The 18,061-nt window shown below is 42.7% G+C and overlaps 1 protein-coding gene across 2 annotated transcripts in view; it reads right to left on the reverse strand.

Annotated features, from left to right (window-relative positions):
* Positions 1–338: 338 nt before the first annotated feature.
* The window catches only part of sepsecs (Sep (O-phosphoserine) tRNA:Sec (selenocysteine) tRNA synthase), an 88,752-nt gene continuing 71,029 nt past the window's right edge, over positions 339–18,061 (reverse strand). For both annotated transcript variants that reach the window (XM_033026430.1, XM_033026435.1), the window contains 3 exons: positions 15,065–15,158; positions 1,408–1,498; positions 339–1,120 (listed from right to left, as the gene is read on the reverse strand). In XM_033026430.1, coding sequence (XP_032882321.1) covers positions 802–1,120; positions 1,408–1,498; positions 15,065–15,158 — 504 coding nt within the window. In that variant the 3' untranslated portion in view covers positions 339–801. The remainder of the gene's footprint in view (positions 1,121–1,407; positions 1,499–15,064; positions 15,159–18,061) is intronic.

The following is an 18,061-nucleotide window of genomic DNA, read 5'->3' on the forward strand; positions in this document are numbered from 1 at the left end:
TGGTCTGTATTCAATTGAGCCCCAAGAAGAACTAGGCTTCTGGTCTATAATCCTGTTGCAAAATGATAACTCACTTTGAGGGTGTTAACTCTGTCAGTATAGCCTGTTAAGTGTCTCAAGTGAAATGATGCCTGGCTCTTTTCCATGTAGTCTGCAGCGGATTTGATTTGACAAATGTCTGAAGAGCTGAAGCCCAATATTGCCCAGTGCAAAGGAGATAAGTGGTTTCTTAAGCAATTCTGGGCTACCAAATAATCCATTTGATAAGAAGAAATACATCATTCATCATTCCCAATCCTCATCATATGGAAGTACAGGAACTGCTCGTATTGAATGTATTGAATGTTTTTCGTACGCACCAGTTTTATATACACATATTCTAACAGTTTTTAATAAACAAAGGAAACTGCACAATGTTAAACAGAATTTATGTTTTCCACAGGAGAAAGCATTTATAGGATATTTCAGCAGTGGCAGTACAAATTCAAAAATACTATATAATATTCCAAATCCATTTTTTAATTTTGCCTTTCTTCCCTCTTCCCCCTGCCCCCCCAACACCCAATCCAAATTTCAGCTGCAATATATATATATATATATTAAACTGACAGCCAATTATTAAGTAGTTATAGATCACCGTAGTTAATTTATAGCTTCACCATTCTCGCCGGAATATGACAGAAGCATTAGCTCCTCATATGAATCAGAATCGTTCCACAATCCCACATCAGAATTATTTTTCAGACATGCACTTCGGAATGTTCACCTCTGAATTAAGCAAGGACGGTGATTCAATGGGTGTCAGACAGGCTGATTTACCATATCAGCCCCAATCTTTAGATTATTCTGGACGAATTCTGACAATTGCCCCATATCAGCGTCACTAGACTTTTCCAGCATTGCCGTTCCAGTTTCCATTTCTGCTCCTGAAATCACTTTCTCTTTCAGCAGGATCTTGAGACATTTGTCCAGTTTTTTAATAAAAAGGTCAACGTCTTGTTTTTTAATTCCAATGGCTGATGCAGCGTTCAAGTAAGGGCACTGATAGCAATTAGTGTGAGACATAAACCCTTGGAAAGTGTAGCCATTTATATCTTGTTTCGTGCCGACTGGAACAACTCTGGAGGGAAGGCAGAAGGAAACAATGTGGGTTTGTTTGACGTTGCTCAATAAGACCCCATTAAATTCATAATTTGAATAATATAACAAAATAGATACTGTATAATATTTTTAAAACATCCCTCTTCAACGAAAGCAGATTGGTGAGATGGCAGGGGACGGCTGCTATTTTAAAAAAATGACTTGGTGGATGAGGCTCGCATACCCAATTCAGACATTCATGATTCTCGTATGAAAAGGAAAACGAAGCTCAACTCAATAGCTGCATTGAGGGTGCCAATTACTCACCTGGCTCCAGATACCAGTCTGGTGAAAAGCATAGATCCAAGCTGAGTGACAGCCCTGTCACTGCGCTCATGGAATCTCTTCAAGGACATTGCTGAAATTTGCAGAAAGAAAGGGACAATGAGGACCTAGCACAGTACAGGCTTCATCACAGCTCTGTCTAACAGTAGAAAGCACGCAGGTGGGCTGAGGAATGGTTGATGGAACTTTATACAGAGAAATGTGAAGTGTGGCATTTTAAGAGCACTAACATGGGCAGAACCAACACAGTGAACGGTAGGGCTCTGGGGAGTGTTGTAGAGCAGAGGGATCTAGGAGCACAGGGACATGGTTCGTTGAAAGTGGCATCACAGGTAGATAGGGTAGTCAAAAAGGCTTTTGGCACCTTGACCTTCATCCGTCAGAACAATGAGTATAGACGTTGGGAGGTTATGTTGCAGTTGTACAGGACGTCGGTAACGCCACATTTAGAGTATTGTGTAGCAAGTAACTACAGATGCTGGTTTAAACCGAAGATAGACACAAAATACTGGAGTAACTCAGCGGGACAGGCAGCATCTCCGGAGGGAAGGAATGGGTGACTTTTCGGGTCAGGTCTGAAGAAAGGTCTCGACCCGAAACATCACTCATTCCTTCTCTTTGGAATATTGTGTTCAGTTGTGGGCACCATGTTATAGGAAAGGTGTTGTCAAGCTGGAAATAGTGTAGAGAAGATTTAGGAGGATGTTACCAGGACCTGAGCTATGGGGAGAGATTGAGCAAGCTAGGACTATATTCCTTGGTGGGCACGAGGATGAGGGGTGATCTTATAGAGGTGTATAAAATCGTGAAACTTACAAAATAGTGAAAGGCTTGGATAGGGTGGATGTGGAAAGGATGTTTCCACTGGTGGGAGAGTCTAGGACTAGAGGCATAGCCTCAGAATTAAAGGACGTTAATTTAGGAAGGAGATGAGGAGGAATTTCTTTAGTCAGAGGGTGGTAAATCTGCAGAACTCTTTGCCACAGAAGGCTGTTGAGGCCGTCAATGGATATTTTTAAAGCAGACATAGATAGATTCTTGATTAGTACGGGTGTCCGAGGTTATGGGAGAAGGCAGGGGGATGGGGTTAGGAGGGAGAGATCAATCAGCCACGATTGAATGGCAGAGTAGATAGCCTAATTTTGCTCCTATGTCCTTGTGAAAGAAATAGATAGGGTAAACAGACAGTCTCTTGCCCAGAGTAGGGGAATCGAGAACCCGAGGACATCAGTTTAAGGTGAGGGTGGGGGGGAAGATTTAATAAGAATCTGAGAGGTAACTTTTTCACGTAAAGGGTGGTAGGTGTATGGAATGAGCTGCCAGAGGAGGTAGTTGAGGCAGGTACTGTCACAATTTAAGAAACATTTAGACAGGTACATGGATGGAACAGGTTTAGAGGGATATGGGTCAATAGTGTGGATGGGACATGTTGGCCGATGTGGGCAAGTTGGGCCAAAGGGCCTGTTTCCATGCTGTATCACACTATGATTCTAAATACCGATATAGTAGACAGTCCCGACTTAAACTAAGAATTACTGGCTGTAATTCCATGGTTGTAGTAAATGTGAAACTTAATGGGGTTTTTTAAATGGTTTTAATGGTCAACCAAGTTGACAGCAACTTCTGAAGCAGCTACAGACATTTAAGCAAGGAGAACAACTTCTGGAGTAGCTACATGGACAGTTAAGCATAGAGAACATTGCATAATCTTTAGGAATCTGTAAACTGATGAGAAAGTAAAGCCCCTGTCCCACATGTGTCCTTGGGCACGGTAATTACGCAAACTCGTGGTCGCTTTGAGACGCAACGGTCCCGCGAAGGTCGCGCACGTCTTCATGCGCCCGCACAACCGCCTGGAGCGCATGACGTCATTTGAAGATGGACACAAAATGCAGGAGTAACTCAGCGGGACAGGCAGTATCTCTGGAGAGAAGCAATGGGTGATGTTTCGGGTCGAGACCCTTCTTCAGTCTGAATGAAGGACCTTGACCCGAAACGTATTCCATTGTTTCTCTCCAGAGATGCTGCCGGTCCCGCTGAGTTACTCCTGCATTTTGTGTCCATCTTCAATTTTCTTGGCCCCGCTCTGGGAGTAGAAGTGGGGGCGGATCCGGATCCGCAACGGCCGTGAGCCCCAGGCCGAGTTCGGCGATCGTTTGCGTGCTTCTGCTGCTGTTGGAGGTGACACGTTGCGTCGCGCCAGGGGCTTGGGCCTGTCCCACTTTGGCCGTCAGTTACGCGACAGGCCGGTGGCTCGCGAAGATTTCGTTCGCTACAAAATTTCGGAGCTCCGCGCGATATCGCGCACAACTCCATACCCCTCCGCGCTTCTCAGTGGGACCGGCCCCGCGCGGCCACACGATGCCCGTGCGCCTCAACGTGACAACGAGGTCGCGTAATTTGCATGCCAAGGACACATAAGTGGGACAGGGCCTTAAGAAATTTACAATAGGACTAAAACTATCAGTGTGAAACAATCACTGCCTGATGCCGAGGTAAGCTTTCACTGGTGTACTGATCCCTAACTGTAGTTTAGAAACCACTCTGGAACCTGACAGAAAAAACTATTTTCCAAAGTACATGTTCCAAATCATAATGGATTTTGAAAGTATTATTTAATATTTTAAACATAATAATGATATTTTAGCTTCTTTGTTCTATTAGATTTCCAAAACATGATCAGATACTCAGCCACTGAAAATGATCACAGAACTTGGATTCCATTGAACCAGTACTTGTCAGGGACCATTGCTTGGCAAGGGGTAATCCAGGACACCCACCGAGCTAACTCGATTTTTGTTGGCAGCTTTCTGCAAAGTCAGTAGCAAATCACTTCACCTTTGAGACACTGAATGGACACAAAACAACTTGACAGACATGGTGGAAAACATTTATCTCCACTCGAGATGGATGCTGAACTTCATGCTGAACTTCATCTACATCCTTTTTTGAATATTCAATTTATCAAAATGTTAGCATTTTAAAAAGGGATTGTGAAATGAAATAAATTAAATTTTGAGAAATTGAATATTCAAAAAATGCTGTAGATGCATTAACATTTTAAAACTGACAGAAGTTGTAGAAAGGGCATAAGATCTTGATTACTGGAGAAATCTGTAGGGTATGGATTAGATTCATGGACATCCTAAGTCCCATTAATGATTCCCTCTACCTTCACCTCCTTGGAGAATTTATCCTTGTTTTATTAAGAAGATGCAGGTTTAAAATAAATTTTCTAAGTTTAAAATTTTGATTTATAATTGAATTCAGTCAATATGAAACTAAAAAAATGCATAATTAACTTCTCAACAACAAAAAGTATCTGCAACGGATATTTTTATCTCATACACTGCACATTTGGCAGTGCTTCACAGTAGTTTTGACACTGCACTAAGATGAGGTTTGCAGTACAGCTGCAGCTCTCCTGGAATCTGTTTGAGATTTGTCAGGTGTGACACAACTTTGAGGGGGTGGTCTCACACCAGCTGTACTCAACCACAGGCATGGAAAAGTCTTCCTTGTAAAAAACATTTTAAAGCCCGTTGTGGTTGAAATAGCATTCATCTGGTAGTTTATTACATTTAAAGCCCGTTATTTAATGTTTCCAACTTCCCGACAGACAGGAAGCAGCATGTGAGGCTGGGAAAGCACATATCGGACCCGCAAACACTCAGCATAGGAGCACCGCAAGGCTGCGTACTCTCTCCTCTCCTCTCTCTACACCAACGACTGCACCTCCACAGACACCTCTGTCAAGCTTCTCAAGTTTGCGGACGACACAACCCTGATTGGACTGATCCAGGATGGGGAGGAATCTGCCTACAGACAGGAAGTGTCACAGCTGGTGCCATCGCAACAACCTAGAGCTCAATGCTCTTAGGACAGTGGAATTGATTGTAGACTTATGGAGAGCTCCTCCTCCCCTCACCCCACTCACCATCAACAACACCACAGTCACATCTGTGGTCTTTTAAGTTCCTGGGAACCATCATCTCCATGACCTTAATTGGGGGGCTACCATCGACTCCACAGTCAAAAGGGCACAACAAAGGATGTACTTCCTGCGGCAGCTGAGGAAGCACAATCTGCCACAGGCAATGATGGTCGAATTCTACACGGCCATCGTAGAGTCTGTTCTCACCTTCTCTATCATGGTCTGGTTTGGCTCAGCCACCAAGCACGACATCTGGAGGCTGCAGTGAATCAGCAGAGAAGATTATTGGCTGCAACCTTCCCTCCATTGATGAACTGTACACTGCAAGGGCCAGGAAGCGAGCGGGCAAGATCATCTCTGACCCCTCTCACCCTGGCCACAAACTCTTTGAATCACTTCCCTCTGGAAGGCAGCTCCGGACTGTCAAAGCTGCCACAGCCAGACATAAAAACAGTTTTTATCCACGAGTAGTTGCTCTACTCAACAGCCAAAAATCTGTAGCCTCCCTTTGATCTGGTATTTTGTTGGTTCACATGCTTGATCAATGGTGTTTTATCATTAATGTCTTATTATTATTAATGTTTAGTGTTTTCTGAGTCATTCGTAACTGTCACTGAATGTCATGTTGATACTTGTGGGCGGAGCACCAAGGCAAATTCCTTGTATGTGAATACTTGGCCAATAAACTTACTTACTTACTTCATTTAGCAAGGTGGCATGATTGCTGTTGGACGCAAATGCCATTGCAGCCAACTCCTCGCTAACATTATATACGGCGATAGCTGGGTGTGTCTTGTTCATAACTATGTAATCTGCTGTTGCCAGTTTCTACTTCTCATAATTTAGACAAACTCCAAGTGCACCATTTAAGAAAAACAAAAAACAAAGAAGTAGGGTTTCGACCCGAAACATTGCCTATTTCCTTCGCTCCATAGATGCTGCCTCATCCGCTGAGTTTCTCCTGCATTTTTGTCTGCCACTCGGTATTCAACTGGCTTAATCAAATTAGCATTAAAATAAACTGAGAAAACGAATCATTTTTAAGTTATAAATATGAAAGCTATGTACTATAATACTATGCTACAATGAATGTTTATATGGCAATCAAACTGGTATCTTAATGTCATAAAATTATAATTACTTTCTGGTATAATTTACACAATCCAAAGCAAAATCATCAGAGATGAAGCTTTTACTTTATTACTGCTGTGTTTAGAAAAAAATTAAATTAAAGCACTTCTCAGATGCGAGTACTTGAATTGATAAAAATCAATTAACAGTGAACAGCTGCAAAGCATCTTAAGTGCCACTATTATAAAGTGGAACAGCAGCATCACTCACTTCACTGGCAACACTCCTGTCAGTAGATTGAGATACAAGGTTGGTTTGCACGGAGCTGTGGGATGCGATTCTATACCAACAAACTGAAGAAGCCATTAGAACATCACAATGGTGAAGCAGATCACAACCACAGTTCCTTGTGCTACTACTGATTTCACTGAATTTTGGTGATACGCAAGAAACTGTGTGCAGTTTTGGTCTCCAAATTTGAGGAAGGAAATTCTTGTTATTGAGGGAGTGCAGCGTAGGTTCACAAGGTTAATTCCCGGGATGGAGGAACTGTCATATGCTGAGAGAATGGAGTGGCTGGGCTTGTATACTCGGGAATTTAGAAGGATGAGAGGATATCTTATTGAAACATTGATTATTAAGGGTTTGCACACGCTAGAGGCAGGAAACGTGTTCCCGATGTTGGGGGAGTCCAGAACCAGGGGCCACAGTTTAAGAATAAGGGGTAAGCCATTTAGAAAGGAGATGAGGAAACACTTTTTCACACAGAGAGTTGTGAGTCTGTGGAATTCTCTGCCTCAGAGGGCGGTGGAGGCCGCAAATGGTATGTTAGCATTCATAGCAAAAGGATTTGAGTATAGGACAGGGAGGTTCTACTGCAGTTGTACAGGGTCTTGGTGAGACCACACCTGGAGTATTGCGTACAGTTTGGTTTCCTAATCTGAGGAAAGACATTCATTGCCATAGCGGGAGTACAGAGAAGGCTCACCAGACTGATTCCTGGGATGTCGGGACTTTCATATGAAGAAAGACTGGATAAACTCAGCTAGAATTTAGAAGATTGAGGGGGGATCTTATAGAAACGTACAAAATTCTTAAGGGGTTGGACAGGCTAGATGCACGAAGATTGTTCCCGATGTTGGGGAAGTCCAGAACAAGGGGTCACAGTTTAAGGATAAGGGGGAAGTCTTTTAGGACCGAGATGAGAAGAACATTTTTCACACAGATTAGATTAGATTAGATTAGATTATTTAATGACCACACAGTCAAGCTGGTGGAATTCAGGTTCAGTACAGGATGTTACAAGGTAGGCTGATTCCCGTCAGACATAACATAAAACACAACATCTTACAATATACAGTTCATGCATGGGGAGGATATGTGCTGTTATCATAGTGTGTTCAGAATTCGGATTACGTGTGGGTAAAAACTGTTTTTAAATCGAGATGTCTTGGCGGACAGTGAGCTGTAGCGCCTTCCTGATGGCAGCAGGTGGAAGAAGTGGTGTGCTGGGTGGGAGGGATCAGAGATGATTTTCTTCACCCTTGACACAGACCGTTTGTGATGGAGTGATTCTATTGATGGAAGGGGAGTGCTGATGATTTTGGATGCTTTGTTAACTATGCGTTGTAATTTATTACGGGAGTGAGTGTCTAAACTGCTGAACCAGACTGTAATTGATGAAGTGAGCATGCTTTGGATGATGGCTGTGTAGAATTTGATTAGGAGGTGTTTCTTTACTCTAAACTTCTTGAGCTGGCGGAGGAAGAAGAGTCTCTGGTTGGCTTTTTTGTAGATGTGATTTGAATTGATTTTCCATTTGAGGTTATTGCTTATGTGGGTGCCTAGAAATTTGTATGAGTCAGTGGTGGATATGGGTTCGCCTGAGATGAGTAGGGGGGTCTTGGGTTGTGCCTTACGTCTGAAATCAATGATGAGATAGTGGTGAATCTCTGGAATTCTCTGCCACAGAAGGTAGTTGAGGCCAGTTCATTGGCTATATTTAAGAGGGAGTTAGAAGTGGCCCTTGTGGCTAAAGGGATCAGGGGGTATGGAGAGAAGGCAGGTACAGGATACCAAGTTGGATGATCAGCCATGATCATATTGAATGGCTGTGCAGGCTCGAAGGGCCGAATGGCCTACTACTGCACCTATTTTCTCTGTTTCATACATACATTTCTCCATTCCTATCCTCTGTCAATCCACCATTCTGTCCATCCTTCATTGCTAGGCTTGCCTTCAGTTATCTCTACTATAAACCCTGGCTTCCTCTTTCAACATCTTTGCTGCTGTCCTAATGTATTCTCCACCTTCATTACGTTTATCCCACAGTCCCCTCATCATTATTTGGCTATTTTTTTGTTTGATTAAACACTGGTGAGGCAACTTGTGAAATTAAAATTATATATATATTTTACTAATATCTCATTTCAGTCCAGAACCAGGGGCCACAGTTTAAGAATAAGGGGTAAGCCATTTAGAACGTAGATGAGGACACTTTCACACAGAGAGTTGTGAGTCTGTGGAATTCTCTGCCTCAGAGGGCGGTGGAGGCCAGTTCTCTGGATACTTTCAAGAGAGAGCTAGATAGGGCTCTTAAAGATAGCGGAGTCAGGGGATATGGGGAGAAGGCAGGAACGGGGTACTGATTGTGGATCATCAGCCATGATCACATTGAATGGCGGTGCTGGCTCGAAGGGCCGAATGGCCTACTCCTGCACCTATTGCCCATTGTCTAAACTATTGGGCCAAAACTTGGTTTTGCTGGTGTCAACTTGCCACCTAAAGTTATCCCATTCCAAAATACTGAGACCCAACATGGTAGGTTTGTCTTGCATAATACAATGCCATCGAGTAGACTGGCCAAAACAAGCCCTGCCCATTAAACCCTGATAATCATAAACCAGATCAAACCTGCTAAGGATTCTGAATGTGTTTGACATTCAGCAACAATAGACATGAAAAGAAATCTAAGTTTTTTTAATATTCTAAATGTAAAATAAGGATAATATTAAGCTAAAGTCAATGTATTTCTAAAAATATAAATTAACCAATTATTTTTCTCTCTAATTAGATGATCAGGCTCAGTGTTCGATCCAGATCGAGCCCGCTGCCTATCTGCTGGAAAATTGCAGCAAGTACTTGCTTGGTCACAGGACTTCATCAAACACCCAACTTCAGAGGGCAGTCAGGAAAATCCCAACACAGAGCAGCCAACAAGTTCAGGGTTTTATATTTGTGTGGGATTGCAAACGTCCTTACATTTACGGACCTATGTGCAAACGGTTCAGCACAGAACTGCCAGCATTTCCCAGCAAGTTTGGGCCAAGTCTATTCGTCAAATAGAAGTTGTGATTCATTGAAAAAAATGCCATCAATCTTGAGGCAGTGTTTTGAACACAGAAAAAAACTGCAGCTCAAATTGCTTTTCAATACGGACCAAAATTCAAAACGTGGGGCTAGAAATGGCTTTGCTACTGCAGTAGCTGACAAATGGTTCTGCAGGATCCATTAGTCTGTTGTAAAGGTCATAAAAGGATTGAGACCTGCAATAGGAAAGTTCACAGAAAAGTACTGGCATGTTTCTCTGCGTAACACTGTGCCGAATCAGACAATGCCGGTTTCAGCACAGCATTTCCCAAAGACATGCTGCAAGTTCTTGCGGCCGTCAGCTCTTATCTCATCGGAGTAATCTTTGCTGCCAGCTCTGAAAGGGACACGCCACAGTAAAATAAACAACACTCCTCCATCTTGAGGAGTGTTGCTACCAAATTAATTGTGGTTCTTTGGGGTGTGGAAATGAGGTTTAGTGGGGGCAAACAGGAGCCAAAGAGTCACATTTCCCAATGGATACGGAGGTATTCAGAAATCTGTACAACATTACTCCAGGTGTAACTAATCTTTGGAACTGTAGAAAGGAACTCCTGGGTCTTGCTTTAACTTTCATATGAAAATGACCACAGGAAATGCGTACCAGAAACTAATTGTCCTGTAACTTAATGCCAACACCCTCCAGGTTGTATCGCCAGGACAGTGTATCTTTAGAAATTATTTATCTATAACCTGAACGGTCAAATCAAGGACTTATGTCTTCATATTGATTAAATATTCATGTCACAACAATAATAGAGTCAGGTTCCAAATACATTTACTATCATCCATATTTATCGCCAATATTGCATATTATGAGTTCGTGCAGCATACAGAACTATTACCTAGCTGAATTGTGAGCTTGCAACTCTCTTGCAAGGATCCTAATGAATATGTGAATGAAGGTCAGCAGTAAAGCACAAACTGAACCAGGCCTTACCTTAGTTATATGCATAATGCATATCATAAACAGAGCGTCATATTCCTGGATGTAATTGTAAATCAATCCGTCACTTGTACAGCAATATTTTTGCATGTTATGTCAGAAATTGGGACAAACAACGGCTGTGACATAACATTATGCAGGAAAACAGGACAGCACAGAACTCCTGGGAAACACTAGCCTTGTTTGAAAATATTCATACACTGTATCCATATATCAAACTACAGTAAACCTTCACAATTATGGATGCTGGTTTAAACCGAAGATAGACACAAAATGCTGGAGTAATCCAGTGGGACAGGTAGCATCTCTGGAGAGAAGGAATGGGTGACGGTTTGGATCGAGACCCTTCTTCAGATTGAGAGTCAGGGGAGGGGGAGATACAGAGTGTAAGGCGTGAAAGGAGATTTCACAATGGAGCAGACTAAATGTGCAGGAAGGAACTGCAGATTCTGGTTTAAACCGAAGATAGACACAAAATGCTGAAGTAACTCAACGAGACATACACTTCCTTATCTCTGTATCTGCCCCTCCCCAGACATTGTGTGCCTGTATTCACAATTACGGACATCTATATAATGGATTTTGTTCATAGTGGACCAAGACGTCCGTCTGTGATGGCGGTTGGTGGGTGTCTCACAAATCAGCAGAAAGGTGGCAGTGGGCAGAGCGCGAACACTTGAAGAGCGTTGCATTGGGCATGGGTTTGCAGCGGCTGAAACAAAGCGAGGCCCTGGGGTGATGGATGCAGATGCAGCTACTGCACCTGCATCACCCTGACAATGCTAATTCGATGTATTCAAGAGAGAGTTAGATTTAGCTCTTAGGGCTATTGGAATCAAGGGATATGGGGAGAATCGTATATGGGGAGAAAGCAGGAACGGGGTACTGATTTGGGATGATCAGCCATGATCATATTGAATGGCGGTGCTGGCTCCAAGGGCCGAATGGCCTACTCCTGCACCTATTTTGGTTCTATGTTTCTAACATGAGCCTCCGTTGCCTGGTAACAGCGCAAGGCTCCCGTTGCACCGCCCCCCGATTCTGTCAGGTTACCCAATGAACTGGCACCACATGGCGTGCTTCTGGTATGTGGGAGTGGAGAGAGCGAGCAGCATGTAGAGGGTGTGAGTAGTGGCCTTGGTCCCGTTGCACCACGTGTGGCACTGGGGGCTCTGTGGCTCCCTGACTTGTGAATTCTCCCTGGTTTTCCCCCCATTCGTTGGACGCCACATTTCTTCCCACACAGCCGGGTTAAAATAGTTAATATTTACTCCTTCACTCGTTTATAGCAGACAATCGGCAATAACGGACATTTCTTTCATCCCCCGAACCCCCAACCTCTCCAGTCTGCTTTAATGTACAAGTAAACAGTGAGAAAAACACACATTGCTGTGTAGCAGTGACCTCTAGTGTAAAAAAACGAAAAATAAATAGAATAATTCTGACAAAACGTCACTATCAGGAAAAAATGGTAACTCTGTACAAAAGCTGCCGAACCTGACAAACATTTTCCAGCATATCTTGTTTATATTTCAGATTTCAAACATCCGAGGTACGTTATTTTTCCTCCTAGTGTTAACAGCTTTACTTATCACGCTGTTATGACTGCTTTAATAACCTTGTTTACTGTGGATAACTGCAGATGGAAAAAGATCCAGACTTATCGACTATAGACAATAGGTACAGGAGTAGGCCATTCGGCCCTTCGAGCCAGCACCGCCATTCAATGTGATCATGGCTGATCATCCCCAATCAGTACCCCGTTCCTGCCTTCTCCCCATATCCCCTGACTCCGCTATCTTTAAGAGCCCTATCTAGCTCTCTCTTGAAAGTATCCAGAGAACCGACCTCCACCGCCCTCTGAGGCAGAGAATTCCCCAGACTCACAACTCTCTGTGAGAAAAAGTGCTTCCTCATCTCCGTTCTAAATGGCTTACCCCTTATTCTTAAACTGTGGCCCCTGGTTCTGGACTCCCCCAACATCGGGAACATGTTTCCTGCCTCTAGCATGTCGAAACCCTTAATAATCTTATATGTTTCAATAAGATTCCCTCTCATCCTTCTTAACTCCAGAGTATACAAGCCCAGCCGCTCCATTCTCTCAGCATATGACAGTCCGGCCATTCCGGGAAATAACCTTGTAAACCTACGCTGCACTCCCTCAATAGCAAGAATGTCCTTCCTCAAATTAGGGGAGCAAAACTGCACATATAACACTCCAGGTGTGGTCTCACTAGGGCCCTACACAACTGCAGAATGACCTCTTTGCTCCTATACTCAACTCCTCTTGTTATAAAGGCCAACATGCCATTCGCTTTCTTCACTGCCTGCTGTACCTGCATGCTTACTTTCATTGACTGATGAACAAGGACCCCCAGATCTCATTGTACTTCCCCTTTTCCCAACTTGACACCATTCAGATAATAATCTGCCTTCCTGTTTTTGCCACCAGTGGATAACCTCACATTTATCCACATTAAACTGCATCTTCCATGCATCTGCCCACTCACCCAACCTGTCCCAAGTCACCCTGCATTCTCATAGCATCTTCCTCACAGTTCACACTGCCACCGAGCTTTGTGTCATCTGCAAATTTGCTAATGTTACATTGAATCCCTTCATCTAAATCATTGATATATATTGTAAATAGCTGCAGTCCCAGCACCGAGCCTTGCAGTACCCCACTAGTCACTGCCTGTCATTCTGAAAGGGACCCGTTAATCCCTACTCTTTGTTTCCTGTCTGCCAACCAATTTTTTATCCATGTCAGCACTCTACTACCAATACCATGTGCCCTAAATTTGCCCACTAATCTCCTATGTGGGACCTTATCAAATGCTTTCTTAAAGTCCAGGTACACTACATCCACTGGCTCTCCCTTGTCCATTTTCCTAGTTACATCCTCAAAAAATTCCACAAGTTTAGTCAAGCATGATTTCCCCTTGGTAAATCCATGCTGACTCGGACCGATCCTGTTACTGCTATCCAAATGTGCCACTATTTCATCTTTTATAATTGACTCCAGCATCTTCCCCACCACCGATGTCAGGCTAACTGGTCTATAATTCCCTGTTTTCTCTCTCCCGCCTTTCTTAAAAAGTGGGATAACATTAGCTACCCTTGAATAATGCAAAATAATAATTTGAAAATTGGAACTTCTCACTACTTCTTTGTACATTTTTCTAGTGTGACTATTTTGTATTTCCGGACAGTCCATTCCTTAGATCAAAGCTGTGCAATCTATGTTAATTCAAGTTCGAATAATGATGAGCTAATATCCTGCAGTCGCTTAATCTGAATTACTGAATAAATTGGGTTGTTATTGCTAGTGAATATACATAGAATATAGTATAGATTTCAAGGCAAGCAGACACAATAATAGTATGCTGCCTGACCCACTGAGTTACTCCAGCATTTTATGTCTATCTTTGGTGTAAACCAGCATCTTTAGTTCATTCCTACGCAATAAAGTAAAATAAAGTATCCTTTATTGTCATCCAGACTTTACAGTCTGAACAAAATTTCGTGCCTTGCAGTCATAACATAGAATAAAATAACAAAACACACAATAAACACAGATTTAACATCCACCACAGTGAGTCCACCAGACCCTCCTCACTGTGAAGGAAGGCAAAAGTCTTAAAGTCCTTGTCTCTTCCTTCCTTGCTCTCCCTCTGCGTTGAGGCGATCCAAGCTTTCGATGTTGGGCCCCACGCCGGGTGATGGTAAGTAAGTCCCGCGGCCGAATCCGAGCTCCACGAATGGGCTGGTTCAAACTCCGCGGCCCAGGGCGGTCGAAGCTGCCACCCTCCAATCCAGCGGACGAAGCTGTTGTTGCGGGAGCTCCAGAGAACAGATCACCAACCTGGGACCTGCGAGCTCCCGATGTTGTCGTCCACTGGGCCCGCGGCCGAGCCTCCGAGGCTCCGAAGTCGGGTCGCTGCCGCCGCAACGCCACCAGAGCCCCGAAGTCGGCCAGCCGCGTGTTGGGAAGTCCTGGCTCTGCCTCCGGAGCCTCGAGGTCGGTCCCATTTGGAGACCGCCAGCTCTGCCATTAGGCCTCAGCGCAGAGGGAGACGGTGGATACGACAAGAAAAGGTCGCATTCCCCCCCGAAGAGACAAAAAACAAGGTTCTCCCACCACCCCCCCCCCCACACCCACACACATACACAACTAAAATAAACTGAAATAAACTAAAACAACAGGACAAAGGAAACATTTAAAAAAAGACAAACGTTCTGCAGACGAGCCGCAGCTGCAAGGCAGCGCCACCACTTACATAATTTAAAATATATATGAAAAAAAAAAACAGATTTACCCAAAGATACAGGGTTATTTGGGGTCTCCAGAAGTCTTTCACCATGAGCTTCGGACAACTTCTTGATTTCACTGGAAAGATAACTGAACATTTCCTGCAAAAAACACAAATCACACTCATTAAAGTCATAAGTGATAGGAGTATTCGGCCCATCAAGTCTACTCCGCCATGCAATCATGGCTGATCTATCTCTCCCTCCGAACCCCATTCTTCTGCCTTTTCCCCATAACCTCTGACACCTGTACTAATCAAGAATCTATCTATCTCTGCCTTAAAAATATCCACTGACTTGACCTCCACAGCCTTCCAGATTCACCACCCTCTGACTAGAGACTTTTCTCCTCATCTCCTTCCTAAAAGAATGCCTCGTCGTCTACAAAATAATTTACAGGAATAACTCATAACTGTAACTTTCAATTAGGTTATGTTATCTGCCATCTTTTTTTCATTTAGTATTCACTCTACTGCTCCTGAAAGTTGACCTTTCTTTACTTCCACAGATGTTGCCTGACCCACCGAGTTCCTTCAGCAGTTTGCATTTTGCTCTAGATTCCAGCAGTTGCAACCTAGTGTCTGCTGAACAACTGAATGTCTACATAGATCAAACATATTGTCACCCTTCAATCACCCTTAACAAAAATTAAATATGAAGAAGATTAAGTAATTGTTCACAAACAGAAAATCACTGCCCAAATATTAGAAAGTCTGGAATTGTGAACTCAAAAGTATTCAAAGCTACATTGTCCCCCATGATAAAGCAGAAAATGAACAGGTAACTATTTTGACAACTGCTTACAAACTGATGTGTATGTAGCAACAATATCAGTAAGCTTACTGTGCATCGTAAATTAACAAAATTGAATTGTAATACATATACTTATTGATTCTTCTAACATGTACACTGATATATGTTGCAATGGAATGAAAATCAGATTGCATTACACCAATAACCCAAGGTATCAACATACACATCAAAATACTTAAATAAAAAGGATCAAAACCAGTCCTCTGTATACTTTTTGCTTTGCTGAATCTTTAGAATTCTTGCCAAGGTAGCATTTCCCAATTATAACACTTAATTTGTGACATTATACAAATTATAGAACATTGACTGTACTGTAGAGGAAACAGGCCAGGTCTGTGCTGAACATGATGCCAAGACCAACCCTTATCTACCTGCACTTATCCATATTCTCCAACTCCCTGCATATCCATGTACCAATCCCTTAAAAGTCATTGTCGTAACTGCCTCCCCTACCACTCCTGGCAGCACATTTCAGCCACATTTCCCTCGGTGCAAAAAACTTGCCCCACAAATCTCCTTTAGACTTTTCCCCCTCACCTTAAAGCTATGCCCTCTAGTATTTGATATTTCCATCCTGGGAAATAGCTCCTGTCAGGTTTTCCTCCAACGTTTGGTCTTGCAGAGAAGACAATCCAAGTCTGTCCAACCTCTTCCTCTAGTCAATACCGTTTAATCCAGGCAGCATTCTGGTAAACCTCCTCTGCAATCTTTCCAAAGCCTCCATATCCTTCCTGCATTGGGGTGACTAGAACTGCACACTATATTCAAAATGCAGCCCAACCAAGGTCCTATAAAGCTGTACGAGGACCTCCTGACTCTTATAGTCAATGCCACTATCTTCACCACTATCTACTGTGTTGACACTTTCAGGGACTTATTGACTTGGATTCCACAATCCCTTTGTATATCAATGCTGTTAAGGTTCATGCCATTAATTGTATATTTTTCTCTTGCATTGGACCACCAAAAGTGCAACACCTCACTTCTGAAGAAGGGTCCTGACCCAAAAAGGCACCTATCCGTGTTCACCATGGATGCTGTCTGACCCAATGAGTTACTTGAGCAAATGAGTAAACCAGCATCTGTAGTTCCTTGTTTCTGCAATACCTCACATTGCTCGGGTTAAACTCAATCTGCCATTCCTCCGCCAATTTCTGTAGCTGATTTATATCCCACTATATACTTTAACAGTCTTCCTCACAATCTGTGACCCTAGCCATCTTGGTGTCACCTGCAAACTTATTAACCAACCCATCCACGTTTATGTCCAAGTCATTTATATATATATATATATATATACACATATATAAATATATCACAAACAGCAGCAGTCCCAGCATAGATCCCTGCGGATCTCCACTGCTCACAGACCATCATCCGGAATATTACCCTTCCACCACATCCCTCTGTCTTCTATCAATAAGCCAGTTTTGAATCCATACAATCAAGTCGTAGTTTATCCCATGTATCTTAATCTTCTGGAAAAACCTGAACATGCCGGCCCTGAATTTCCATCAACAGTCCTTAAAATGACTCCCACCTGTCAGATGTGGACATGCATTAAAAACTGCTCCCAATGCACACTCCCGAGCTCCTGCCTAACATTAGTTTAACTTGCCTTACTCCAGTTTAGTACCTTCCTGCAAGGTCCAGCCTTCTCCTTATTCATGGAACAAGAAAACATGCACAGTCTTATTAATGTTTATTCCGTTTTGATGCATTTTCATCTCATTTTCTTTTATTCTCCCACCATACTTGGGTGAGGGAACTGCCCTGTTCTTGTGTTTGATTTTATGAGAAAGACCATTTAAACATCATTACTTTATTCAGATACGTTTATCACCTTATAAACCTCCTCACTTCCCAAATCATATTACTCCAACTTATTTATTTTTATATCTGCAGATTTTGGCAAAAAGTAGTTTTAAAGGCACCTTTCTTTAGATTTTCTTGATACCACATCCTAAACAATAATCGATGACAAAATAATTATCATAAATCTTTAAACGCATAATAAATAGTTCCTTTCCAGTACATTCAAAGAGGACAGTGCTTATTGTACATAAATACTAAAACAAATATAATTTTTAACAGTGAAAAAGTTGCTGATTATACTCAGAATGTGAGATTGCACAAAGTCATTCATATGCACTGGTCATGGAAAACAAATACTTTATCCATTCATGTATCAT

Source organism: Amblyraja radiata, chromosome 1 (genome assembly GCF_010909765.2).
Source record: "Amblyraja radiata isolate CabotCenter1 chromosome 1, sAmbRad1.1.pri, whole genome shotgun sequence".
NCBI classification, from domain to species: domain Eukaryota; kingdom Metazoa; phylum Chordata; class Chondrichthyes; order Rajiformes; family Rajidae; genus Amblyraja; species Amblyraja radiata.